This window comes from Puma concolor, chromosome E2 (genome assembly GCF_028749965.1).
Source record: "Puma concolor isolate L17-30 chromosome E2, mPumCon1.1.hap2, whole genome shotgun sequence".
Taxonomy (NCBI): domain Eukaryota; kingdom Metazoa; phylum Chordata; class Mammalia; order Carnivora; family Felidae; genus Puma; species Puma concolor.
This window is the reverse complement of record NC_141681.1, coordinates 6955768-6982882: the sequence shown is the minus strand read 5'-3', so window position 1 is coordinate 6982882 and position 27115 is coordinate 6955768. Positions and strand designations below refer to the sequence as shown.

General features: G+C 41.0%; 1 protein-coding gene and 1 long non-coding RNA gene across 3 annotated transcripts in view; one reads left to right on the top strand and one right to left on the bottom strand.

The window, feature by feature from the left end:
- Nucleotides 1-4768: 4768 nt before the first annotated feature.
- On the bottom strand, nt 4769-27016 carry MPHOSPH6 (M-phase phosphoprotein 6). 2 transcript variants are annotated; one of them, XM_025920719.2, is made up of 5 exons: nt 26870-27016; nt 21372-21484; nt 9002-9092; nt 6172-6266; nt 4769-5490 (listed from the first exon to the last, which is right to left on the bottom strand). In XM_025920719.2, the coding sequence occupies exons 1-5, from the start codon at nt 26918-26920 to the stop codon at nt 5355-5357; spliced, it is 486 nt and encodes a 161-aa protein (XP_025776504.1). In that variant the 5' UTR covers nt 26921-27016; the 3' UTR covers nt 4769-5354. The 2 variants fall into 2 exon arrangements, with proteins under 2 accessions (XP_025776504.1, XP_086544943.1); XM_086688817.1 differs by lacking the exon at nt 26870-27016 and adding an exon at nt 26137-26244.
- LOC147573337 (uncharacterized) overlaps nt 26960-27115 on the top strand; it is a 202410-nt gene continuing 202254 nt past the window's right edge. Inside the window, exon 1 of the long non-coding RNA XR_015244637.1 lies at nt 26960-27115. This is a non-coding gene — a long non-coding RNA (uncharacterized LOC147573337).

Sequence of the window (27115 nt, the reverse complement as noted above, 5' to 3'; positions counted from 1 at the left end):
ACGTCAATGCTTCTTCACGGTGGTGGCCAGTCACAGCGTACAGAATGAAAACTTTCAGTCGGAGGTTAGTGAAACTAATTATAGTCCTTGCTGCTGTAGTTGGGTCTGATGTCCTAATAAACATTCATTATTTCCCTCCTCCACCAACCGTTCTAGATTCCCCTCTCACTTGGCAGTGCTTCTGGTGATCTAGGTCGCTTTTCTAGCGAGGTTAACAGAGACCTTCACCTCTGAAAATTGCAAACCTTTGCTTATCGTGCCCTTGTTGGGTAACAGTGCATGCAGTTCCCATTTATGGTTTTCCAGGGACATGGAGGTACCATGAAGAGCCCCCAGTGAATTCCTCGGGTACCGTACATACTGCCTATCCCCATTCTGCAGCAGCAACCTTAGAAGGATCTCGTGGGATAGTCCGTATGAATTACTCCTGCTGGTAGAGTGACTCTTTCCTTAGCCCACTTGCATTATGCTGTACCTCACTCTTCTCATGATGGTGTGAGATGACACGCCTACGCAATGAGTTGGAGTGAGGAGAGGCATTGTGGTTTAGTATTAGGTTCCTACCGACCTTCTGACTACACGTCAGAAGGATCATCTGCTTCCAGACTGCTGACGACAACAGGTAACAGAGAGGGGGCACCACTGGACCTCCGTGTAGACTACAATGATCTGTTTTACCCGTCGACAGAGTGTCAAACAAAAACCTATATGGTGAAGAATTGGTCCCAAACGTTTAAGGGAGCTATTTTTAGAATCTTCAACTTGAAACTAATCTCTTCCTGGGCCCCTTCTCAGGAAGTTCAGTCAAGAAAGAGCTTTCCATTTTCCCTCCTCCCTCTCTTTCTTGTGAAAGTATTTACTCTTCATCAAGGAAATGAAGAGTGAGTTTATATTGGAATTTTTATACTCAGAGTGGATTTAATATGGAGTTTTGAGAATAAGACAATTCTTTTTTTTTTTTTTTAACTTTTTATTTTATCTTCAAGCCCAGCGCAAGGCTCGAATTCACAACCTCAAGATCAAGAGTCACACGTTCCACCAACTGACCCAGTCGGGTGTCCCAAGACAGTACTAATTTTAATACTTTTAAGTATTAAAGCCAATAAACTTTTGGTGTGCATAATTCATATTCACGAGAGAGCTTTTCTTAGCTTCCTAATTATTAGTCATTCCACCTTTGAAATTATTGGTTATTTATTTTAGTGACTTTGTATGTTGGAATCACTTCATCTATGAGAAGCAAGCCCAGGGAGACTTCAGGCATTGCTTAGTTTTGCTCTTCTGTTCTCAGGTATAAACTTGGGCAACACTGAAATTGTGATTTGCAAATTGCTGTCAATTCATAAGTGCTGGAGGTTGTTTTGAAGCCCTCTGCTGTCATCCAACTCTTAGGCTCCAGCCTTTTTTTCCCCATTGAGGCTGCTGACCTAGTGGTCTCCTGCCCCATTCTTCCTGGAGGTCCCGGGGTACTTCTGCCACTTTTGGTAGAGACAACATTAGCAACCACAGAACTGTGGATCAAGGGATCCAGGCCATAATCGGTGGAGAAATTTTTCTGAAAGAGGCTGCAGCGTTACCACAGTCTCCGTGTGAGGATGGGCCAGCCAGCAGCCCAACATTCTGGGATTATTTTCTTCCTAGGAAATTCCTCTCCAGAAATATCTACATTGAAATTTATCCCATTTATCAGATTTCTCCTGGCTAGGTCAGAGAAACGTTGCCCCCCACCCCCACCCCAAACCTTGTCATCCAATTCACAAGGGTGGGGTGGGCAGGACGGAATCATGGGTATTCAAGAAAAGCTTCTCAGCCACACTAGCAGCCAGAGAAATGCATATAAGACAGAGATGCCACACAGGTGCACGTGAAGATTGGCAAACGTTTTACAGCTGGTATTTGTTATATATTGCTACATAACGAACTACCCCCAAACTTAGTGACGGTGCCCTTAAGATTCTGGGAATCCCTCTTATAACAAAGCGGGTCTAGGAGACACCCTCCTGACCTCTTATGACATCTCAAAATCAGAAAATGGTCTCACAGCTATACCCTTGAGGGATTCCCTCAAAATTTATCCTGAGACCAAATTTTACTGACAACACTGCAGATTTGATCTTTGCAACTTCTTACTTGGAGAACCTTCTGCTTGCTAGAAAGACCAGCCTGGCTGTCAACATTTCTTTAAACTGTGCTGTAGAACTAATCAGTTCCTTCTGTCATTTATCTTGATCTTGTAATTCAACAGAGGCAGCCAGAAGCAGCCATCTGTCCCTTTTAACATTCTGCCTGGAACTTTCCTGGCCAGATCTTCCTAGATGTGGTGGGTCTTGGAGTTCATTTCTGGGAAGAACCAGCCTCAGATGCCTTGTATCTTACATTTGCCAGAAGTGAGTAGAATGTGGTACCTGGATTAAATAAGGGAGCAAGAGGTACATCAGAAACTGTTTTAGATTTAGGACCTGCTGGGGAAAATAGTGAATTCTATTTCATTACTCTTGAGGCTTGAAGATTGTGAGCTTGCAAACATATGCTTGCAGATAGAATTATCTTGCAAAAAACAATGTCGTAAGCAAAATCTTTGAGGTGTCCAATATTTGTCAGGTGGACTCTCTGGAGAGTCACTAAAAATGTTTATGTGAGGTTGGGAAGCAGGAGAATATTTTCATTCAATTAACTATTATCTATTAAGCACCTATTTTTTTATAAATCCCCACATGAAGAACGTGGGGTTGGAACCAGACAAAGAGTGAGGCATAGTCCCTGCTTTCGAAGTGGGTAAGATTTTATAGGATATGATTTAAAGGAGTATGTGATCACATATGGCTATATCCCAAGTAAGCACTCATTAAATAATTGCTTTTTCAGGGCGCCTGGGTGTCTCAGTTGGTTAAACGTCTGACTTCAGCTCAGGTCATGATCTCAGTTTATGAGTTTGAGCCCTGCATTGGGCTTTCTGCTGTCAGCACAGAGCCTGCTTTGGATCCTGTGTCTCCCTTTCTCTCCGTCCCTCCCCCTCTTGCTTGATCTCAAAAAGAAGCATTTTAAAAAAAAAATGCTTTTTCAACTTTTTCTTGTTACCATAGATCCATTCTTCCTTAATACAGAATCACTAATACCCAGAATATCCTATTTACAAAATAAATCATTCTTGTTGGAAACTGATGGTTAATGTGAATTTAACTATCATCTGTAAAAAGGAAATTTATAAAAAAGGAAGTAACTTAAAATGTTGTAGTACAATGATACAGGTACTATGTATGGGTAGTACAGTATGATTCTGAAAGACACTGTTTGGAAAAAAGTATGGACTTATTCTGGGGTCAGGCTATTTTCCTGTTTCCCAATTCCGTTCTTTTGCTTTCCCCCGCAGAGTGACATCAGACAAAGAGCACGGGCTTTGGGGTCAACAGATCTGCATTCAAATCCCAGATCTAGCACTTAAAAGCAGTGTGGCACTGAATGGGCTACTGTAATGTCTCCTATCTGTTTCTTCATGGGTAAAGAAGAGATGATTCTTTACAATCCTAGCCCATAATTCAGTGCCCAGCCAAGTGTAAGAACTATTTGTTCAACGGCACATCAGACCCAACTGCAGTTTTCTGGGCACGTGGCTGGCATCTAAGGACAGCCAGCCCCTTGGCAGTGCTGTCATACTGGTTATTCATTTGGAGAACATTCACCAGAACTGCTTCTACGTTACTTTATTTTCCTCCAGGTAACATGTTAGTCCAACCATTATCAGCTCTCTTCTAGACGAAATACCTGATGGGATCTCCAATGCTCAAGCACGCATTTGTGCTTCACACTCTTGCTGTAGTTCAGGTTTTCTGTTATCATTGCATTCAGAATCTGGATGCCATGAATTACAGGTCTGTGGGCTGAACTGCAGACTTGTTCCTATGTTATTCTTCATTTCTGACTTGTGGCCATCCCCATGAGGTTTAAATGAAGACTCTGAGGTAGGAGCAGAGAGGTGTCAGGTTTGAGGACAGAATTCATTTGACATGGATGTTACATGTGATGAAGTGACCATCTGGTATAATGATCAGGGCAGAGGTCAGAGGGGGGATGTGGGTGTGAGAGCCTGCTATGAGTGGGAGAGAAGCCACTGGAGGTCATAGTCTGCCAATATTTGTCAGATAATCCTATTTTATTACCTGAATGGTCTTGTTTGATCCTGTTACAGTTTTGCAACAGCACAGGGTTACCCCTGCCACTCATGGGCAGGCAGAGTTTTCTCCCATCCATACAATGCTGATGGAATAGACACCAGAGATACCAGCTCGAGATACCATTCAGATTAATACGCCTTAAGGAAAACACTGTGACTTTGTACAAGAGAATCTCCCTAGATTCTCCTAATTTTACAATTAACATCCTAAAACCCTGTGTATTTTCTTTCTTGGGGCCAGTGAAAACTCAAGGCCCCATGGAAAAGAAGCAAAATATGTCAATATGTTGGAAAAAAACCTCTAGGATACACAAGCCAGCTGTTGGTTTGGAAAGTGGTGTCCTCTCATTGCCAATGACTTCTTTGTCCAAACAGAGCTTACCAGGGTATATTTACGGGTTAATGATTTTCATAATAATTAAAATAAAAAGCTGATGATTGCTTTTGACCCATACAAGCCAATTTCTTACAGTTCAACCTAACACATTACCATATTCTAAGTTAATGGCTGTTTTTTTCAAGTTTGTATTTGGATTAAAGTTCCAATACTGAATTAGACTAAAATAATTAATTGAAAGCATAAGAGACAAGAAAAAGTATATGAAAACTTAATTTATTAGAGAATAATTTTTTTTTATTAAGTAAAAGCTTTAAACAAAAACCAGTAATTCCACAAACCAACAATGACTCGGTAGCATGCAAGTACTGTAGGCTGGAGAGGCATGTTTGCTCTTGATGAATCTATATATATAATAAACCCTCATTATGTTTGATTCCAGAATGTATGTATACATTGGCTTGGCATGATTCATAATTTAAAGTAAAATAGAAACATAAGGGCAACTTAAACACTGGTTTAATTTATACGTGCCAATTCAAGGTCAGTGACAAGAGAGCTCCATTAAAAAAAAATCTGAAGTCACAAAGTCTTTAGGAAGCAGCCACATCCCTATGTACATTTGAAACTCGAAGGCTAAAAATCCATTCTTGATGAACACCATGAAGCAAAGGATGTATAACATCCACCACATATCTGTTTCAAAAATGGCATGTTTCCAAAATTATCCACCTCTTTACATTCAAACATCACAGTTTGAATAACTACAGAGAAGCCATCAGAATGAGTTCCACAATATACTAACCCTCATGAGGCACCCCTGAGCTCTGTCTTAAAGCATCCACTTCAATCCTGGGGCTTTAAGAACATCTTCTTTACTTTAACTGTTGGTTTTACATGTCCATTTTCATCTTCTTCATAGTTGACCCGGTCTCTTTTTTTGGCAAACTTTTTTCCAATTGTCCCCACCAAGGTTTCATATCTGTTAAGACGGTATGCAGCACAAGTTTAATTAAATCCACAAACAAATAAGATAGGAATCAAGTCTTGTCAAGAATATCAAACTAAATATTCAGTGAATTATAACAAATATTCAATGATTATAAAAAAAATCAAAGCTGTGATCAAAATAAACGGATTTAAAATTTATAAACTTTTCTATGGATGATTAAATTCTTCACTGTGTTTTGTTTTTGCACTATCCTGAATAAACTGAGATGTATATTTTAAAATATGTATGGGGCGCCTGGGTGGCGCAGTCGGTTAAGCATCCGACTTCAGCCAGGTCACGATCTCGCGGTCCGTGAGTTCGAGCCCCGCGTCAGGCTCTGGGCTGATGGCTCAGAGCCTGGAGCCTGTTTCCGATTCTGTGTCTCCCTCTCTCTCTGCCCCTCCCCCGTTCATGCTCTGTCTCTCTCTGTCCCAAAAATAAATAAACGTTGAAAAAAAAAAATTAAAGTATGTATTAGAAGCAGTACCCGTCATGAGCCCTCAACTGCCAGTGTGTGACAGGCATGAACCTGCCTGAGCCCAATTTAGAGAAAGGAGAAAGTCATCTTCCTGCTGGGGCACTCCAAGGAAGATGGTGGGGAAGAAGAGAACCAACGTGAGAGCCAAAGAATGCCGGACCCAGATTATAATGTGGTTCCAAGGTGACCGTTACCTTCTAGCCATTTCTTCATCTGATACATCGAGCTCCACTGTTTCACCTTCAACTTCCTCTGTTTTGTTCCTGGAGTTCATCTGAAGCATTAATTTCTGAAAAATGCAACAGCACTATCAGGGCTGGAACAGGCTTATTAAAGAAACTGGTATCAATTATATTTGAAGGTAGAGAAACAGAAGTCACAGAATCTACAGGAGTCACCAAAGTTTATAGGGGATTCTCTGTAATACTTTACTCCACAATGTGCTAACAGAAGTCGGGTCTGAATGAAGAAAATAGTAAGACAAAAAGCGCCACTAGATTAGACTTCCTGCTAATAAGTTTAAATTGTATTTTAGATCATAAATCTTTTTTTTTTTTTTTGAAAGAGAGTGTGCACATGAGTGGTAGAGTAGGGTAGAAGGAGAGAGAGAGAATCTTAAGCAGGCTCCATGCTCCGTGTGGACGAAGCCTGATGTGGGGCTCAATCCCAGGACCCTGGGATTGTGCCCTGAGCTGAAATCAAGAGTCAGATGCTTAACTGACTGAGCCACCCAGGTGCCCCTTGATCGTAAATCTTATTAGTTACTTATATCTAAAGCAGGCACACTGCCAACATGTTCTAGTGAGCAGGGGAAAGAAAAAAGCAAACTTTCAAATTTCCTCCAAAGGGGAATGAATGGAAGAATACGACACTCAAGAGTAATACTAAATGCAATCTTTAAAAATATTTTTTTAAGCTTATTAATTTACTTTGAGAGAGAGAGAGAGAGCGAGCGAGCGCATTACAAGAAGGCCCCATGCTGTCAGCACAGGGATGGATGCAGGGCTCAAACTCATGAACCATGAGATCACGCCCTGAGCTGAAACTAAGAGCCAGATGCTTAACCGACTGAGCCACCCAGGTGCCCCTAAATGCAGTTTTTTGTGGGGGGGGGGGGGGGGGGGACGGGCAGCACATTACTGGATGGAAGAACTGGGAGGCTGGCTCTGATATCCCCGGAAGGACCAGCTTCACTCTGGAACAAGAGGGTGGATAATGCATACATGATGTCCACGTGCCACGGATCTCTCCTCCATTCTTTTTCTCACATTAACCTTTTCTTGATAGTTACCCCCTGAGAAATTTGTTTTTTTTTTTTTTTTTTTTTTTAATGTACAATACCTTCTTTACAACAAAGGCAGGACAAGTAAGGGACAGCAGAAGAGAAACCAGATTCAGGTGGTTTTCCAACATTTATAGGACTGAAAAGAAAATAATTTTGGGAACAGAAGCTCTGTGAGGGCACAGACTTTGGTTCTCTGCTGCACTCCAATGCCTCAAGAGGGCTGATGAACCACAGGTACAGAATAAATATTTACCGAATAAATGAACTCCATGCTAGGTGCCAGTAAAGACACATGCAACATTAAAAATGTGTTCTAAGTACATCCTGCTTATAATGAAGTAAGTGCTCTCAAGTTGGTACCTTTTCATAACCAGCTGTATACCTAAATTTTCTCATGTTTCATAACAGCTCAGATCTGTAAGCCAAACAGTTCAAAACATTTTCCCAGAGAGAATGTATTCTGTGTTTCAGAGTACCAGTCCTGAAAGCCATTTTCTAATAGGCTCCCACATCAGAACCCAAGGGCCAGGCCAACTTCTTTTCTCACTGTACAAGACATACTGTGGAGGGCTTGCCTACCCCCAGCCCCAGTCCCTGGGCATCGAACACTCATAATCTTTGCTTCCCCCGCCTCCCCCTTTACCCCACTGCCCTCTTTCTCTTCCTCTAAATCTTTAAGCAGGCCAAGGCAAGGAAATTACATATTAAAAACAAACACTTTTAGTGTTGATTTTGTGTAAGGTAAATATAACATCTTAATTATCATGCATCCTCAAAAAACGGAAAAAAAAAAGAAAACCTACAATCTTTGAATAAAGATTTAGCTAATCTGGCAATTAGCGTGGTGAACTCTGGTTCTCTTCAGGCATCCTTATAGAGTGGTTTTCAACCAGGGGTAGTTTTGTTCACCAAGGGACCTTTGCAATGTCTGGATACATTTTTGGTTGTCACAAGTGGGCCATGTGTGTGCACGTGCACACTACTGATATCTAGTGGGGAGAAGCCAGGGATGCTGCTAAACATCTCAAAATACACAGATAGCTACAAAGAATCATCTGGCTCCAGATGTCAGTGGTGGCAGGGCTGAGAATCCCTGGCTTCACGTGATAGTCATCAAACTAAAAATTTACATCATAAACCTCCATTTGGTTGGCCAAGTACCTGATACGATGGCTTCTGGTACATGTGCCAGAATGCTAATAAATATTTGTTAAATGAATGTCTGTGCTTCTCTACAAAACTGAGGCATGGAAATTCAAATCAACAGCTCATAAGGTGAATATTTACTTTTCAAACAAACTTTCCAAAGGATTCATTTAAAACTCTATTTACAAGCTCAGATTAAAACCTGTCCATTAAAAAGTCAAATTACTCGATTCTTAAGTAACGTTTTCCATTAGAAAAGATATGTTTCTAGATGCAAGAAAACAATTTTTCATAATAGCATCGCATGAATAAAACCTGGACGTTCTTGTAAAAGCCCGGAGTTGAGATTCTAACACTCATGGAAGCGCTGTCAGGGAGCGCGTGCTGCTGTATTAAATTATCTACTCGACTCCACCACAACGTGAGGCAGCAACACTGCAATTTCTTTAAACAGCTACAGCGGTATTTCAAGACTTGTTATTTTCTATATAATGAGAAGAAATGCTACCCGGTGGGAAAAAACCTAAACCCAATTATTAGCAGAAAGAATTCAATTGGAAAATTTTAAAATGGGAAGCAATTATATTTAATACCTCAACCTCAGGATTAAATCCTCTGAATGACATTCTTCCATAGAGAAGGTCTTCACATAACAAGAAGCTCTGCTCTTCTATTATGAAACACCTAAGCAGGAAAATAAGCCTGTGTTAATGGCATGTCTTCTTATAACAAAGCACAGCAAATAAAAGTCAGGATTTCAAATGAAAAATCGATCTTCTGGTTCTTTTTTTTTTTTTTTTTTTTTTTTAATTTTTTTTTTCAACGTTTATTTTATTTTTGGGACAGAGAGAAACAGAGCATGAACCGGGGAGGGGCAGAGAGAGAGGGAGACACAGAATCGGAAACAGGCTCCAGGCTCTGAGCCATCAGCCCAGAGCCTGACGCGGGGCACGAACTCCCGGACCGCGAGATCGTGACCTGGCTGAAGTCGGACGCTTAACTGACTGTGCCACCCAGGCGCCCCTCGATCTTCCGGTTCTTAGCAGAATCAAGTAAACGTAAGGTAAGACTTCTATTTTTTTTTTTAATTTTTTTAACATTTATGTATTTATTATTGAGAGACAGAGAGAGACATAGTGTGAACAGGGGAGGGGCAGAGAGAGAGGGAGACACAGAATCCTACACAGGCTCCAGGCTCTAAGCTGTCAGCACAGAGCCTGACGCGGGGCTCGAACCCACAAACCGTGAGATCGTGACCTGAGCCGAAGTTGGATGCTTAACCGACTGAGCCACCCAGGCACCCGAGTAAGGTAAGACTTCTAAAGTAGGGGTAGAAATAAAAACTGATGACCTTGGCCAGCAAAGCCATTAGAAGACAAGAGCTGGAGGCTGCAGGCACAGCCTTGCCTAAACACATTTAATTGGCATAAATACCTACACAACATAGAGACCTAGACTATTTATGATAAACCTGAATTCTCCGGGGGCACCTGGGTGGCTCAGCCGGTTGAGCGTCCAACTTCAGCCCAGGTCATGATCTCGCGGTCCGTGAGTTCAAGCCCCGTGTCAGGCTCTGTGCTGACAGCTCGGAGCCCAGAGCCTGTTTCAGATTCTGTGTCTCCCTCTCTCTCTGACCCTCCCCTGTTCATGCTCTGTATCTCTCTGTCTCAAAAATAAACATTAAAAAAAAAAAAACCCTGAATTTTCCAAATCTGAAGCAGTTTCCTTGATGTTTACATCCCCAACCCCACCAACTTCTTACTAAGTTCTGATTAAATACCCTGAAATCAGAGTCCCGGCCAGCTTTAAGAGAGCGTATTAGCTGGAGCTCTTAGCTATAAACAACAATGACTGACTTGAGCAGAGAAGGAATTTATTGAAAGGATACCAGGTATCTCACAGAATCTCTGGGATAGCTGGATGAGCAGGAATGGCAAATAGGCAGAAATAAAGGTAGCTAAGTTGTCCACCCCCAACTGAAACATGGTAAAATCTATTCTGGTAAAAATGCTGCTGCACCTCAGGGGGCTAATCTCTGGACAGCAGAGGGCACTGGGCGGCAACTTGTGTTGCTCTGGAAGGAGGATGCAGATGTGTTTCAGACTCCAAAAGGGCTTCCTCTGAGTCACCAGTTTATTACCCCAGTCCCAAGTAAGCGTATCTGACTACAGCCTGAAACCATAAAGGGATCAACCATAAAGAACACTGGGAAAGTAAATACCTGGCCATTTTGGCTTCTTTGGCAGAAAGCAGGCCCTCCTTGTCAAGATTCACTCACTTAGCTAACACCTATTAAGCTAAACTGTGTGCCAGGCAGTGTTCTAGAAGCTGGGGGGACAGCCATGAGTAAGTCTCTGCTCTCAAGGAGGTCACATTCGAGAGTGGTGCCAGATGATAAAGATTTATATTATACAGTGGAAAAAGATGAAGGTTATTTCACTGCTGTCCTTAAGAGAGCAGCTGGTATCAAACTAGTCCTCCGACTTTAGCCAACGATAAAATAGGACTAAGTAGGAAACGAACAAGTCAAAGCACAGCGCTGTGATGCTTGAGAGAAAAAAACCAGATGAAGTAAGTTTTCTGACTAAAGGCAATGAATGCCCACCTTCTGACTGAAGCCAACAGCTAGACTGTGGAGTGGGAGTGGGAGCCCAAACTAAGCCCGGTCTTACTGAAAGGAAAAGGGAAACTGAAGTTTGGGGATGAAGTATATGGGTCAAGAGACCAGAGATGGGGAGATATATAGAGGAATTCTGGGATCCTTTATGCAAAATTTTGCATATTTGTTTCCCTTGAATGTTTGGCCAAATACTAGACTGTACACATGCAGGTCAAGTCCAACAGTATCAGGGGAAAAAAACAATTTCCAGGAGAAGAATTACCTGGTACATTAGTTTCCTAGGACTGCTATAAGAAATTACCACAAAATGGATGGGCTAAAGAAACAAGAAATTTATGCTCTCAATTCTGGAAGTCTGCAGTCAGCCTCACTGGACCAAAATCAAGGTGGTGGCAGAGCCATCCATGCTCCCTCCAGAGGCTGCAGAGAATTCATTCCTTGCTTCTCCAGCTTTCTTTTGACAGCCAGCAGTCTGTGGCTTGTGATGACTGTAACCTCTGCCTTCTCTTCTGTCTCCCTTTTATAAAGATACATGTGATTGCATTTAGGGCCCACCCAGAAAATCCAGGATAATCTCCCCATCTAGAGATCTTTAACTTAATCACAACAATAAAGTTAACTTTGCCATATAAGCTAACATAGGTTCCAGGGACGAGGACGTGAATTTTATTTGGCGGGCCATTTTCTAGCTTACCATCCCTGAGAAAGAAAATTTACCCTAAAATTGTACATTGAACAAATACAAGATTTGCACAAAGGAGGGAAATGTTTCAGTTGTGTCTATCTAGAGTGGGGGGACCAAGCTGAATATCCTGTGACATGGAAAAGAAAGGTCACCCTTCAGGAGTAGGACTCATCTAGCAAGACAGTCAAGGCCATAAAACCTACTCTAACAAAAACAGGGACCAAGCTGATTGGAATGTAAATCAATTGCCTAATGGAACAAATTCAACACTTTATTAAGGAAGGCAACAAATTCCAGGTACTCAACAATGTAATACATAATGTGAGGCCACAGTAAAAAGTTGCTAAACATGTAAAGAAGTAGGAAAATGTGACCCATAAACAGGAGAAAAACAAATAAATAGAAAAAAAGAGATGATGGAATTAGTACAAAAAGGACTTTAAAACAGTTATATTAAGTATGTTCAAGGATTTAAAGGAACACAGAAATGTAATGAAGACACAAATAAGGAACGTGAATTAAAATATGGAAATTATGAAAACTTATCAAATAGAAATTTTACAACAGAAAATACAGTATCTGATGTGAAAAATCAGAATTGTCCTCTATCTATTAAAGAAACTAAATTCATTATTATGAGAGAAAACTCCAGATCCAGATGGCTTCACTGGTGAATTTTATCAAAAATTTAAGGAAGAAACAATACCAATTTTACTCAAACTAAGAAATGAGAAGAGAAGGAAGGGACACTTCCAAACTCATGTTATGGCCCAAACTACAGGCATTGTAAGAAACCTACAGTGGAATATCCTTTATGAATATGAATGCAGAAATCATTATTAAAATATTAGCAAATTGAAAGAACTATATATACAAAACATATGAATACCAAGGAGTGATTTGTTTCAGAAACATAAGGTTGTTGTGAAACTGAAATCTCAAGATAATTCCCATGTTAACAGAGGAAAGAAGAAAAACCATATGATCAACTCATTAAAAATCATTCGACAAAATGCAACATCATTTACAAAAGTCTTCAGGAAACTAGGAAGAGAAAGGAAAATCTCTCATGCTGGTAAAGGACATTTAGGAAAACATACAGCATTTTATATACTTAACAGTAAAATAGTTAATACTTTCTCCCTAAGATCAGAAACAATGCAAGGATGTCCATTCTTATCATTGTACTGGAGATGTTAGCCAACAACAAAGGAAGAAAAGGAAATAAAAGTTTTAATTTTCTTCTCTGTAGATGACAACTGCATATGGAGATAATCTCAAGAAATCTACACAAAACCACTAGAGTTGGTGAATCAATTTAGCACAGTACAGAATACAAGGTCTATATACAACATTTCTACGTATGTAAATACAACAAACAATTTTGGGAAAAAGGCTATTTGCAATAGGAATTAAAAATATGAAATACATAGGGATATATTTAAGGATATATACACAAAACCTCTCCACTCCAAACTACTAGCAATTACTGACGGGTATTAAATAATAGCTAAATAAATGGGTATATCATGTGTATGGACTGAAGAACACAATTTTGTTAAGATACCAATTTTCCTCAGATTGATTTACAGAATCAATGCAATGCCAATCAAAATCCTATTTTTTGGAGGAGAAAGGGAATCACGGAAAGAAATTAGTAAGCTGATTCTAATATTTATATGAGAATACAAAGGATGTAGACTAGCCAAAACAATCTTGAAAATAATAAAAGAAAACTTGCGCTATCTGATTTTAAGACTTCGAGACTGCAAGATTCAAGATTGCAATCCATAGTAATCAAGCCGATAGGATAGAAAAACTTATGGTGCAAAAGAATTGAGTCCAGAAAAAGACCCATACTAATACAGCATATTGCTTTTGACCACAGCATCAAAACAATGAGTAAAGAAAAATATTTTCTTTAAATAAATGGTACTGGGACCATTGATTTTCTATAGAAAAACAAAACAAAACAAAAACAGACCTTGATTTCTACCTCACACCACACAAAATCACACACACATAAAAATCAAAGACAGATCATACATAAAAATGTAAAAGCTAAAATTACAAACATTCTACAAGCAAACATAGAAACTATATTTGCAAATTTGGTACAGGCAAAGATTCACTAGACAAGACCCAGAAAGAACTAACTATAAAAGGCAAAAAAATGAATGAAACAAAACAAAAGCTACTGTTCATCAAAGACAACACTAATAAATAGGCAAGCCCACAAACTGGGAGAAAATATTCCCAATATATACATCTGTTAAAGGATCTGTATTCAAAATATAAAGAACTCCTATCTCTACAGAAGTATGTAAGTTTTACCTAAAAAACAAAACGGAACAAAACCCTACATAATGATATGCATGCTGAAGTGTTCAGAGAGAAAATGTCTGCAACTTACTCTGAAATACACTAAAAATAAAATGGATTGACAGATGTATAGAGGGATGGATAAATATGTAATAGAAGATAGTAGAAAAAATGTAACTATTTCATTTTTAAAAATGGGCAAAAGAACTGAATAGGGACTTCACAAAGGGAGATATAGAAATGGCCAATAAGCACATAAGAGTTCTTTAACATCAGTCACCAGGAAAATGCAAATTAAAAAGCATAATGAGACACCACTAGAATGACAGAATAGGTAAAAAGAAAAAGATAACCTCAAATGTTGGAAGGACTGGAAAAATCAGAACTCTTACACTTCTTTAGTTAAAGTGTAAAATGGTGCAATCACTGTGGAACACGGTCTGAGAGTTTCTCATTAAGTTAAATATATATGCCAACCTTACAACCCAACAATTCCACCTTTACCGAAGACAAATTTTAAGCAGAAAGAATTGGGGGTCCCCAGAAAAAGAAAGACAAAATCACAGCTTTCGTGATACCAGAGAAGTCATTCTAGGCCCCCAGCTATTTTGGGTGATCAATGCCCTACTTGCTCAAGCACACTTCTAGCAGAACTTCCTAGGAGGTGTCAGAATTACAAAGAAATGCGAAATTCTCAGTAAAGATTTTAAAGGAACAAAGAGAAACCAAAAACACACACTCTACCAGGCCAGGAAATAGCCTAACCAGAGACAACAAACCACTTGTAAAACTCCCTGTGCTGTTTCAAAAGTAAGAAAGGCCCAGTATCAGGAGCCCAAGACCACCTATCCAGTTTATACTAGCTGTGGGAGCATGCCCATTAGTCCCTTCCCCTCTCCCGACAGTTCCCTTGGCCTCCCTACAGTGTTAGTCTCCACTCTCGGAGGAGCACAAGCTTCATTCACAAACATAGGATGCATGTACAGGCATGTTTTCTAAGTACGCCTGCACTGCCTCATGTCTGCCTTTACATGCAATGACAAAGTTCCCCTTTCTGAATATTCATCCTAACCCTAAGTAAAAGAAACCCACTTGCCCCTACTTGGGAGAGTCATGGCTTTGAAAGTCATTCCCTGTGATCTCCTTACTTGCTGCAAATAAAGTTTGCTTTGCGGACAACTCCATCTGGTGTAGTCCTTATCTGTAACTCAGCAAGGAGTGAACTCACGTTAGTTGTAGTTTTGTCGTTTGGCTACAAAATGAAAATAGGACTCTATGCCAAGTTTGGAAGGCAATGAAGAAGAAAATGTGAAGACAGCTGGGGAAGAGCAGCTAGATAAAGGTCCTGAGAAGGCAGTGTTAAGTGACCTGTCTGAGAAACAGGGAGGAGGCCTCCGTGAGGGAGAAGGAGTGACAGAAGGGAATGCTGGTAGGAAGTCAGTATTATTTTCACAGTGACAGTAAGATGTTGTTTTCTTCACTGTGTTGACCCTTACACAGAGGGTGCAAAAGCAATTATGAGTAAAAGTTCACCTTAGCATGAATTAAAGTTGTGATACCATACTACACTAGTAGTCATTGCATTATTCACTGTTGGTTTTCAAAGTCTTTAAAAAGGGAAAGAAGCCAATAAGAATGTTCTTGATAAAACAGTAAAAAATTTATTTTCATTAATCTCATCTTTAACAATATTCTGCATACAAAATAGTAAATATATATATTATATATACACATATGTATGTCTATATAATACATAACATATATGTGTGTATATATATATGTCACTTCAAAGGAACAACTGACAATACTTGTTGCCAGTAACAAAATTCAAGCTTTCAAGCAAAAATTAGAATTTTGAATAGCTTGTGTATGGCATCTTGGGTTTGATAGCTTCTCAATACTTAAAAGATTTTTCTGATGAAACCGATGGTAATATTAATGAATGTTTTTTGAAATCATACAATGAAATGAGTTAACATTTAGAAAATCTATACAACTCACCGGACTAGCAGTTTCCAAATGAGAAATGCATGATGTTATGAAATCATGCATGGATAAAAGGTCTATTCAAAATGTAAGGTAGACTAATGATTATGAAAAATTTATTGATGCTTTGAGACTCCATGCTGCAGTTAACTGTAAAGAAACTATTCATTGGGTTTTGGAGTAGCGTCGAAAAATTACCTGGAAAAGCTATTATAATACTCCTCTCTTTTCAATTACATCATCTGTGTGAGGGTGGATTTTCTTTATATCCCTCAACCAAACCAACAGACTACAATAGGTTGAATGCGAGGGTTAAGAGAAATCACCCAGAGAATCCACACATCTTCTATTATGCCAGACACTGAAAGATTTGCAAAAATGTAAAACAGTGCCATTCTTCTCACTAATTTTTTTTTATCTTGGAAAACAGTTATGTTTTCATGAAAAATATGTTATTTGTGCTAACATGTTAATGAGGCTACCTGTAGAGTGAGCATTTAAAAAATTTCATTTTAATTTCTTACACAGTAAATATCGACATGAAATAAACTACACAAATGGAATCTCTTCAGGGGTTCCAAATAATTTTACAAAATGTCAATGGTCCTTGAGCCCAAAACTTTGAGAACCTCTGTTCTTTGGGTTCCTCTCTACCTGGCTCTCTAGTCCAGCCAACACCTCACCTCCTTCAGCACCTCCCATTCCCTGAGACAGCTTAAATTCAGGCACACATTCTCTTGAATTTTTGTTCAGCCTTTTCCACAAATGTGAGATTCCTTCTCAATTGCCTAATCTTGGTCCTTGGGCAGTGCAGCAGATAAAACCTCATCCATCTCCCGAATCAATTACCCCCCTCAGGAAAGCATCATAACTACTCTCACTTCAGACAAAAGAAAGAAGCAGGGGCCAGGAATGGATTCACAGCAGGACCACTGCGCCCTCAGAGGGCCTTTCCCAGGGGTTTCCATTAACACAACAGCTTTAATATAAAAAGGGACACAGATGTTATCTACAAGCATAGTTTCAATAATTAGGAAAATTAATAGAGTTAGCAAAAAATTAAATATTCTAAAACTTAACTATAAGCATTCTGTATTTTAATATCCTAATTTTTATTAATGAGGACCCATAATTTTATTATTATTTTTTTTAACATTTATTTTTGAGACAGAGAGAGACAGAGCATGAATGGGGGAGGGTCAGAGAGAGGGAGACACAGAATCTGAAACAGGCTCCAGGCTCTGAGCAGTCAGCACAGAGCGTGACGCGGGGCTCAAACTCACGGACTGCGAGATCATGACCTGAGCCGAAGTTGGCCGCTTAACCGACTGAGCCCCCCAGGCGCCCCTATAATTTTAGAGTCAAAACACATCCAGGATATTACTGATTTCATCTATTTTTATAGATGAGTAAGTACTCAAAAAAACCCAGACTTGCCCTAAATCCACAAATAACATGCATGGCAAAGCAGGGGAAAAACACCCGGTAGGGAAACAATTCTCTATGGGTCTCTCCTGTGAATGAGGCGTTAATTGCCCTTTTGCTCTGGAACATCTTTTCAGGGATGTGTGTATAGTGAGCTGCTTTGAAAGGCAGAGCTACTGTCTTCCTTCAGAGCAAAGTGCAGACTTGCTTAATGTCCAGTATAATAATGTCTCTCTTGGGGCCAAGGGTAAGTTGGCTTGTATTCCAGTATCAAAGATAACAGGAGTCCTAAGTTCAGGACTTCTCAGCTGTGATGCAAAACTACTGCGGGTACCACAAACAGGTGGGCCTCACCACATCATCCCCCACGGGATCTGGGGAGCAAGCAGGAAATGACACAAAACAGATACCCACACTGTGTGTTGTGCTGTGAGCAATGAAGTCCTTGCGTCTGACCCAAGAGTCTTGTACCTTCCACCAGCATCCGTGAAACTGTGGCAAGCTAACCTGTTAGTTTATAGTATGATCTCAGCTCTCACAGTTCCTAACATTCATTAGGCCACAATATGCAAGCACAAGAAGCATGGTAGCCAAATACATACTTTTAAAGCAACATCCTGTGGCAAAAAAGCAATTAAACTGGCTATTCTCTGCACTGGGGCACATCCTTCGGAGAAAATCAATATGGCAAAAATACAGTGAAATCTCTGATCTGGTAAATTCTTCTAGGAATTTATACCAAGCATCTTCTATCAGGTTCCCTGGAAACAGACTCTGAGACAGAGTTGTGTGCAGAAGTATTACTGGCCGGTGCTGCTTGGGAGATGCCCCTCTATGGAAATAAGGACGGCAGGAGAAGGTGACCAGCAATGTGGTTACACTAAGGCCTCAGCCCTTACGAAGAGCTCTGGACTTCGGAAGGTCCTGTGGTTGTTCTAAGTTGAAGCAAAGCAACCAGATCCTCAGTCCGCTACACAGCTTAGGCATTGGCCAGGGGTATCTCCTAAGGGGAGGTGTGGACTGAATAGCCCTAAATGTCATCACTGAATTGTAGCGATATGGCTGACATTACAAATGGCATCCTCTAGACTTCTAGAGCAAAGTCCCCAATTCCACAGATAGCAGGGACCCTCTGGAATAATTCAGATGATACCACCACGGAAGGATTCGCAAACACAAAAGAGCAAGAAGGAATGGGCGGATTCCATAACAATCAAGTATAAGGAAATACATGTGCCACCAGAGTTTACTGTGCTTTATAGGACTGACTTGCTGTGGTGAGTGCATCACATATATTATCTATTTATTTCTCATAAGGTATGATACTATTATCACACCCAATATACAAAGGACATAAGATGAGTTAAGTAACTTGCCTGAGGTCACAAGTGGGTGGCAGAGCTGGGCATCAAACACAGATCTGCCCCTTTGCAGAGTCCATGAGCTTAATTAACCAATCCATTCCACTGGCTCCCTATTTGGGATAAAAATACACATCCTGAGGACATTCACCCATTTTCCTCTCCACATTTATTTCTCATTATCTTCCCCTACTCCGTATCTTGGGAGGCTGATATGAATGTTACAAATGGAAGTGGTCCTTTGCAGTCTGGAACCAGGCTTCCTTCCTGTGGGACTACCTCAGACTGGCTATGCCGTCTTATGAGGGTAGCAGCTCTTGTAAGATGCACTCGCCACATGGCCTGTCTTCCGATTCAGTAACCACTCCCTCCCCTTGATCCTCTGGGCCTGGAGTGGAAATTATTCCCATCACACAAGCTATGATGAATGCACTGTCCCTGGTGGCTTCCCTGTGTCCTGCCCATACCTGTTACACTCTCCTCAAATTACCCAATTTGACAGTGTCATCTTTTCCTGACAACAACTTGACCCAATACACGCATCTATACACAAAACAGGTGCTGAATGATGGCAGAAGCTTATTATTTACCATTAGGGTCTGACTCTTTGTATCCCCTGCAAAATATGTATGTTGAAATCTTAACTCCCAAGATGATATTAGGAGGTGAGGCCTTTCAGAAGTGGCCAGAGTCATGAGTATGGGGCCCTCATAAATGGGATTAGCACCTTACAAAGGAGACTCCACAGAAACCCCTAGCCCCTTTCACCACGTGAGGACCTGGTGAGAAGGCACTAGCTATGAACCAAGGAAATGGCCATCACGAAAATATGACCACATCTTGATTATGGATTTCCAGCATCCAGAACTGTGAGAAATAACATTTCTATTATTTATAAGCTACCCAGTCTATGGTATTTTGTTACAATAGCTTGAAAGGATGGAGACATTTACCTCCTAGGAAAGGAACCTAAAGGTCATTTTTCTGGGAATAATATGCTGGGGGGGTGGGGGATGGGGGAAGAATACTGAAAACAGGATAGAAACCATCCTGCCTTTCAATAAAAGTAAGTAACAAAATATCTGGAATACTTTGTGTAAGTTTAGTCAAGGTATAAAATTAAATTACAGCTTCTTACCAGTAATGGTCCCTTCCTATGCCACCATGCCCCCAAATCTGCACAGCCTCTGGCATTATCTTCCCCTCCTTCACTGCCATATTGCTTCCTCTGAGAAGCAGTGGAAAGAAGCAAACAGAGAAGCAAGCAGAAAAACAAAGTACCTTCCTTCCTTATCTCCTGGGGGGCACATGCTTTCTGTCTTTAAAGAAGGACACCTGGCCTTCCAGAAAAGATCCAGAGAAGGTCAGCCAAATGAACAAGGGAATTTTAACATGTTAAAAATGAAAAAAAATTATTAGGTAAAGAAAATAAAAACTTAAAATTGCCTGAATCAGCAACATCTTCAATCATCGGACAAAGTTTATTTTATTTTTTTTTCAACGTTTGTTTTTTTTTTTTATTTTTGGGACAGAGAGAGACAGAGCATGAACGGGGGAGGGGCAGAGAGAGAGGGAGACACAGAATCAGAAACAGGCTCCAGGCTCCGAGCCATCAGCCCAGAGCCTGACGCGGGGCTGGAACTCACGGACCGCGAGATCGTGACCTGGCTGAAGTCGGACGCCTAACCGACTGCGCCACCCAGGCGCCCCAAGGGACAAAGTTTAAATAAAACTACTGTCCCATAGAGCTTACTAAGGTTAAAAAAAAAAAAAAAGCAACGAGAAGAAATGAGAGTTTTAAGAAGAATTTAGATAAAATCAATGCATGATATGAATCTATCACTCCTTCATTGAAAGTTATTTATCAAGCACCAACCAGGAGGAACAATCTAGCATGTTATCCCAGCATTAGCCATGACCAGCTGGTGGACTCTGGGCAAGCTATTCTCTCTTAAGCTTCAGATGCCTCAGCTATAAAAGGGATGGAATCAGAGTAGCCAGTTCCTAAGTCGGCTCTGAGGATTAAATAATTAAGAGATACAAAGTGCTTAGCTCAATTCCTGATACATGCTAGAGACTCAATAAATGTTAGCTAAGATGATTGGCATTAACAGCAGTAAAAATTAAAAAAAATAAAGGAAACAAACCTAAAACTCTTGAATTGCTTTTAAGAAGCTCAGCCTGATGAAGAAGTCTATTACTCACACAGAACTGGAGAGTCTTAAAGTACACACCTTCAAACTTAATCTTCAAACTTACTATGACAGGGAGCACACCAGAGTCTTATAAAGGCCCCCCGGTTATTACCAGAGACAAGCGGGTTAGATTCATCTATTCAATATAGAAAAAGAATAATGTTATAAATGAGGGCCAGTAAAAATGTATAAATGCAAGTAGAACTTATATAGGTTTAATAATTTTAGAAAATTATTTGCAAAGCTAACTCAAGAAACCGAACAGGTATTATTTTACAGGCTTTGCGTCACTGGAATGAAGAGCCATATTTGCAGGGATTTCCCTCTGAATGCCCAAAGCATCACTGATATAATTTCTAATAAACCTACTCCTTTTCTTTAAGCTCTGGCAAATCCAAATACCAGTGCTCTTCACTAATGATTTTCTTTTCTTCCTCTTCTAGTTGTCTCTTGGTCTCTGAGTCCAGTCCCCTTTGCATGAACTGTCAAAACAAAACAAAATCAGTGTCAGCAACTGGTTTTCCCAAGTTAGAATGGAGGAAAACACAGATAACTTTATTCTTCCACATGCTTTCCCACGTTTCTTCAAGAATCCCATCTCAGGGGTGAGGGTGGAGGTGGTGTGACCAAAGTAGCTTAGCTCTGCCCTAGACGGCATCACACCAGACTAGCAGGGAGCTGACTAGAGCACACAAAAAAGTATGTGGACTTCCTACAGAAGACTTCAGAAAGATCTCTACCACACTTTAGTTTGTCTAATTTAGTAAAACGAGCAATAAAAAACTGTATTCAATCAGTGCCCCTAAATATTTCAGTTTTATATAGTGGCCAGTGGGGAAAGGCTAAGACAAAAGACAGATCATGACAGGCAGGTGGAGACACAAAGTGAGAGGGGCCAAAAGAAGGTGAGAGACTCAGTACTTTCTGAATCTCTCACCGACTCATGGAGCCCACTGGTCTTCATGCCTGCTGATCTTAGTGTGGAATGGCCTTTCTCATGCTCCTGCACCTGGCCAACTCCTGGCCCTTCTGGTATAGGAAAAACTACTCCATCCCTGTGAAATTATCTCTGATACCTGTAAGCAAAATTGGGATTTCTCTCCCAGATGCTTCATATGACACGCTCAAATAGTCTCACCACATTTTAATTCCTTGAGCATCTGCCTCTTCTGGAGACCTTGAGGGCAGGGACTTTGTCTAGATTGTCTCCTTCCTCACTTTTACCATGATGAATGATGCATAGTAAGGGTTCTGTAAACAGACCAAAGCAAAGCTGTATCTATAAGCCTGCTCTTCACGTATCTCTATCCTCTGAAAGGCTGCTCACCTCTACGGCTGCTCTTTATTCTAAAATGTGCAAAAGTACAATTCAAAATGGGGCAGTAGAGAAACCCACAGTCCAGCTGCTGGTCTCTTCCCACAACAACTACATTTCCTCAGGGGAACCAGTGAACACACTAAGAGGTTGATCACAGCAAAACAATAATTAGCTCTTGTCCAAGCTCTATATTACTTTTCCCTTCATTCCAACCTTCCCCCAAACATAAGCATTTTTAGGTATAAGGGCTTTGCCAATGAATGCTAAATGAAATGATGAAACTTGAAAAACATTTACAAATAAAATACAGTGATAACATCCAGTTCTGCTGACGACGTAGTGAGACTGAATCACTCATACTATTGCTGGTGAGAATATGAAATGGTATAGCCTCTGTGGAAAACAGCTTGACAGTTTCGTACCAAACTAAACATGCACTTACCATATGACCCAGCAATTGCCCTCTTGGGCGTTTTATCTCAGAGAAATGAAAACTTATGTTCACTCAAAACCTTATAAAGGTATATTCACGGCAGCTCTACTTGTTAATAGCCAAGAACTGAAAACAACCAAAATATTCTTCAACAGGTGAATGGTTAAGTCCTAAGGTACTTCCAATGCATGCAATACTACTCAGTAATAAAAAAGGAAGGAACTACTGATATACTCAACAACTTAGATGGATCTCAAGCGAATAATACTGAGTGAAAAAAGGGAATCCCAAAAGGTTACATCTTGTATGATTCCATTTACATAACATTTTTGAAATAACAAAAGTAGAGAAATGGAGAACAGACTCATGGTTGCCAGAGCTTAGGGAAAGAAGAGACTGGGTTGGCTACAAAGGGACAGCTTCAGGGAATCTCATGGTAATGCAACAGTTTTGTATCTTGAATGTGGAAGTAATTACATAAATCTGCTCGTGATAAACCGTATGGAAATCTCTCTCTCTCTCTCTCTCTCACACACACACACACACACGTAAAACAGTAAAAAGAAATAGACTCTGTGGATTGTACCACTGTCAATTTCCTGGCTTTGTACCATACTCTAGCGATATAAGACAGGGAACAGAAGAGCACAAAGGCTCTCCCTATACATTTTTTGCAACTTCCTGTGAATCCATCATTATTTTATTTACTTCTTTATTTAAAAAAAATTTTTAACGTAAATTTTTGAGAGAGAGACACACAGAGTGCAAGCAGGGGAGGAGCAGAGAGAAAGGGAGACACAGAATCTGAAACAGGCTCTAGGCTCTGAGCTGTCAGCACAGAGCCTGATGCGGGGCTTGAATCCACAAACTGTGAGATCATGACCTGAGCCGAAGTTGGACGCTCAACTGACTGAGCCAGCCAGGTGCCCCTTTCATAATTTTAAATAAATGCAAAAGAAATGCTTTCACTCTAAAGTGTTTTGTAGTCTTCCTTTCTCCTTTTACCTGTGTCTATAGCCTCACCACAGGAAAGAACTGGCAGTTTCTGGAATGCATATTCTGTACTTCCCAGTCCTTCTGTCTCTGCTACTCAACATCATGTTTCCATTTTCTACTCAGCAAAATACCAACTTGTAAAGGCCCAGAGCACATGTCCTTTGGGTCTTCCCTGACTGTGTTTGGCCAAGCTCTTCACCAACCTGTTCCCATAAAAGAGTACCTTTCCCTATGTCTAAAAGCCTTATAAACACTAGCTTATTGTTCATTTTGCTTCTTCTGTGTCTCCCAAAAGACTGAGATTCTGAATAGCAGACCACGTCTCTTATTATAACTAGGACTCTGGCTGCCCTTGGTACTCAGGAAGAGTTCAATAAAGGTTCTCTGAATGTAAGTCTGGACTTGCTTTATTTCTTCAGACTCTCTTTCCTGGGTGGTTCTCTTTAAACTCAGATGCCTCATTTCATCTTATATTCTTGGTAATACAACTCACCAATCCTGCCCAACTGCTTTTTTATCTCCTATTTTTAGTCAAGTAGTATTTATGCCATACAAAATAGCTATCTATATATGTATGCTCTGTGCACATGGCAAGGCTAGAACACCCTGTGAATATAAAATCAAGCAACTCGATTTAGGTAGCAATCCAATTCTCCTGACTCCACAGCATCTAAGAACACTCTATAAAGCTTAGTGATTTGGCTTTACGCACAACAGAGGACCTAGAGCTGGTACCACAAACGATAGTCCTTAGGCTGGATATCTGGTGGTGTAAATAAAGTTTTATTGGGACAAAGATATGCTCATTTGGTTCTGAGTTACAATGGCAGAGGTGGGTAGTTACAATAGTGAGTGGCCCAGAAACCTAAAGTATTTTTCATCCGTCCCTTTACAGAAGTAGTTCAGCAACTCCTGTCTTAAGAGTCCAACAGAGCTAAAATGACACTGAGAACAGCCAACTATTTCCTTTACTTTCTACTTCGCCCATCATCTCCAGCTCCTAACAGCTGACCAAGTCAGAGGATTTCAAGTACACCTGAAAACAACTGTATGAGTATTAAATCCTCAACTCTTTTATTCTTGCTCTATACTTTGCTCTGGCTGAACAGCTACATTGGATACAGCAACGTAATGCAGCTGCTCCATTCATTCTCGTAGGAATGGATGTGCATTATACTCCACTCTGTGCATAGTATCTCCTGCTGTCCTGCCAAAAAGCTCTTTTTCATCAATGATTGAAGCTGATAACTCAACTAGAAAATATGTGTAACCTTCTCCCCCCTCTTCTTTGCTTCCAATGTTCTGTTGAGTGTTTCCCAACTACTAGGGTAGGGGTTGATACTTTTTTAAGGTAACTTCTTCCTTCCTAACTCTTGAGTCAGATCTTTGGTCAAAGTCTTACTCAGCGTATCTTCATTTGATGTACCTGCTTTGCCAATCCACTCCACTGCTCTGATTATAAACGAGAAGTCAAAGAAGACTCTGTTGGGTAAAAATTCAAAATTTGCTAATATGTATGAAAAAAGAACTTCAGAAATTATAAATGATATGACTTACCCTCCACCCTCACTCATCCTATCCATCCCTAGTCATACCCTAGCTCAACCCCATTCGAATCTGGCACATGCAACATTTACTCTTCAATCTTTCGAAACATTATTTATGCCTTGCTTCCTTTTTTCTGGAAATTACTCTTTAAGCATGATATGTAACACTGCGCAGTAGGGTTCAGAGACAAGCAGTATGGAATAGTAGCTATGAGCAGGGGATGTGGAGCCAGACTGCCTGGGTTTGGTCCTGTCTGTACTAATTATCAGCTGTGTAACCCTAGGCAAGTTACTTACTTCTTTTTTTCAGTGCTTCAGCTATAATAGAGGAATAATAACTAAACCTACTTCACAGAATTATTATGTGGATTTCATGGGTTGATACATGCACTTAGAACAGTTGTCTGAACACAGAGCAGAAAGTATAAATCTTTGTTATTATTCAAGTTTGAAGGCCTGGTTGTTTCCCGTTTTAGTTCCTGTATTCATTTTATCTACACTTGTCTTTTTTTTTTCTCTCTCTCTTCCACTTTGAAATCATGTTTTTTTTTAAATTTTTTTTTATGTTGATTTATTTTTGACAGAGAGAGAGACACACAGCGCAAGAACGGGGGAGGGGCAGAGAGAGAGGGAGACACATAATCTGAAACAGGCTCCAGGCTCTGAGCTGTCAGCACAGAGCCCCACGCCGGGCTCAAACTCACAGACGACGAGATCATGACCTGAGCTGAAGTCAGACGCTCAACCGACTGAGCCACTCAGGTGCCCCTAAAATCATTTGATTGTTAAACTGATTCAATTTCGAATCTAAAATCAATTTCGCTTAAAGCTGACATTCACCTCAACTGTTATAATTCTCTCCATTCCCGCTGCCATTGCAACCAGATCATCAGAGCTTCTTGTTTGGTCTTTCTTTCACCAATGTAGTCTCTACAGGGCAGTTAAGGTAACTTTGAAAAGTAAGAAGCACAGCTAAGATGCCGCTCCCTCTGCTCAAAAGCTTCCTCATCATGTTCACAAGATAAAGGGAAAAAATCCTTCATCTGGCCTAAAATTCTTCACATGTTGTGGCCACTGGCTACTTTTCCAGGCCCACATTTTGCTACTTGTCTTCCAAGCACATCGACTTATTTTTAGTTCTTGGAAACCTCAACAGATGTTGTGGTCTTTGCGTCTCAGACTTCTGAAGTCGCTTTCCCCTCGGTTTGTGCTGCCATGCCCCACCCTCCCACCGACCCTTCAGTCTCTACCTAAGGGACCGTTCCTGCCCAAGCGCAATTAAGTTCCCAGGGCTCCCGGGGCTCTGAGCATCACCTCACTTAGTGCTGAGCCACCCTGCTTGCTTACGTGTCTGTCCTATCTGTCCGCGCGCTTTATGAGGGAAGCCGCCGGATTTATAACCTAGCTCCCCGTGCCTAAGGCAGGGCCAGCGCTAAGTGAATGAATGAACGTCCGAACTGGAGGCCCTCCGTGGCCTCCCCAGTGGCCCCGCGCGCCCGCCACCTCGGCCCCGGCCGGGTCGCCAATCCCAGGTACCCCTGTCGCCCGGCCCGCCTCCCCGGCGTCCCCACACCTTCATGCGCAGCAGGTTCTTGGACAACTTCGTCTTGCGCTCCGCCGCCATGTTGGCTCCTGCTCCGGGCCGCGGGCCACCACCAGCCCCCGCCGCGCACGCGCACTGCTGCCTGCGTCGCGGCGCCGTCTTACGCAGCTCGCGTCGTCCCGCCCCGTGGTTCCGCCCCGTTTCTCGCGCTCCGGCGCGTCCCGGGAATCTCCGCGCGTCGCCTCAGGGAGCGCTCGCCTCACGGAGGAGCTCGGG

Excerpts from the sequence above, each read along its gene's own strand:
- MPHOSPH6 (XM_025920719.2), bottom strand. The coding sequence starts at position 26,920 with ATGGCGGCGGAGCGCAAGACGAAGTTGTCCAAGAACCTGCTGCGCATG. Across the intron at positions 6,267-9,001 it reads GATTTAATCCTGAGGTTGAG|AAATTAATGCTTCAGATGAA; the intron begins GTATTAAATATA and ends TGCATTTTTCAG. Across the intron at positions 5,491-6,171 it reads GATGAAGAAATGGCTAGAAG|ATATGAAACCTTGGTGGGGA; the intron begins GTAACGGTCACC and ends CCGTCTTAACAG.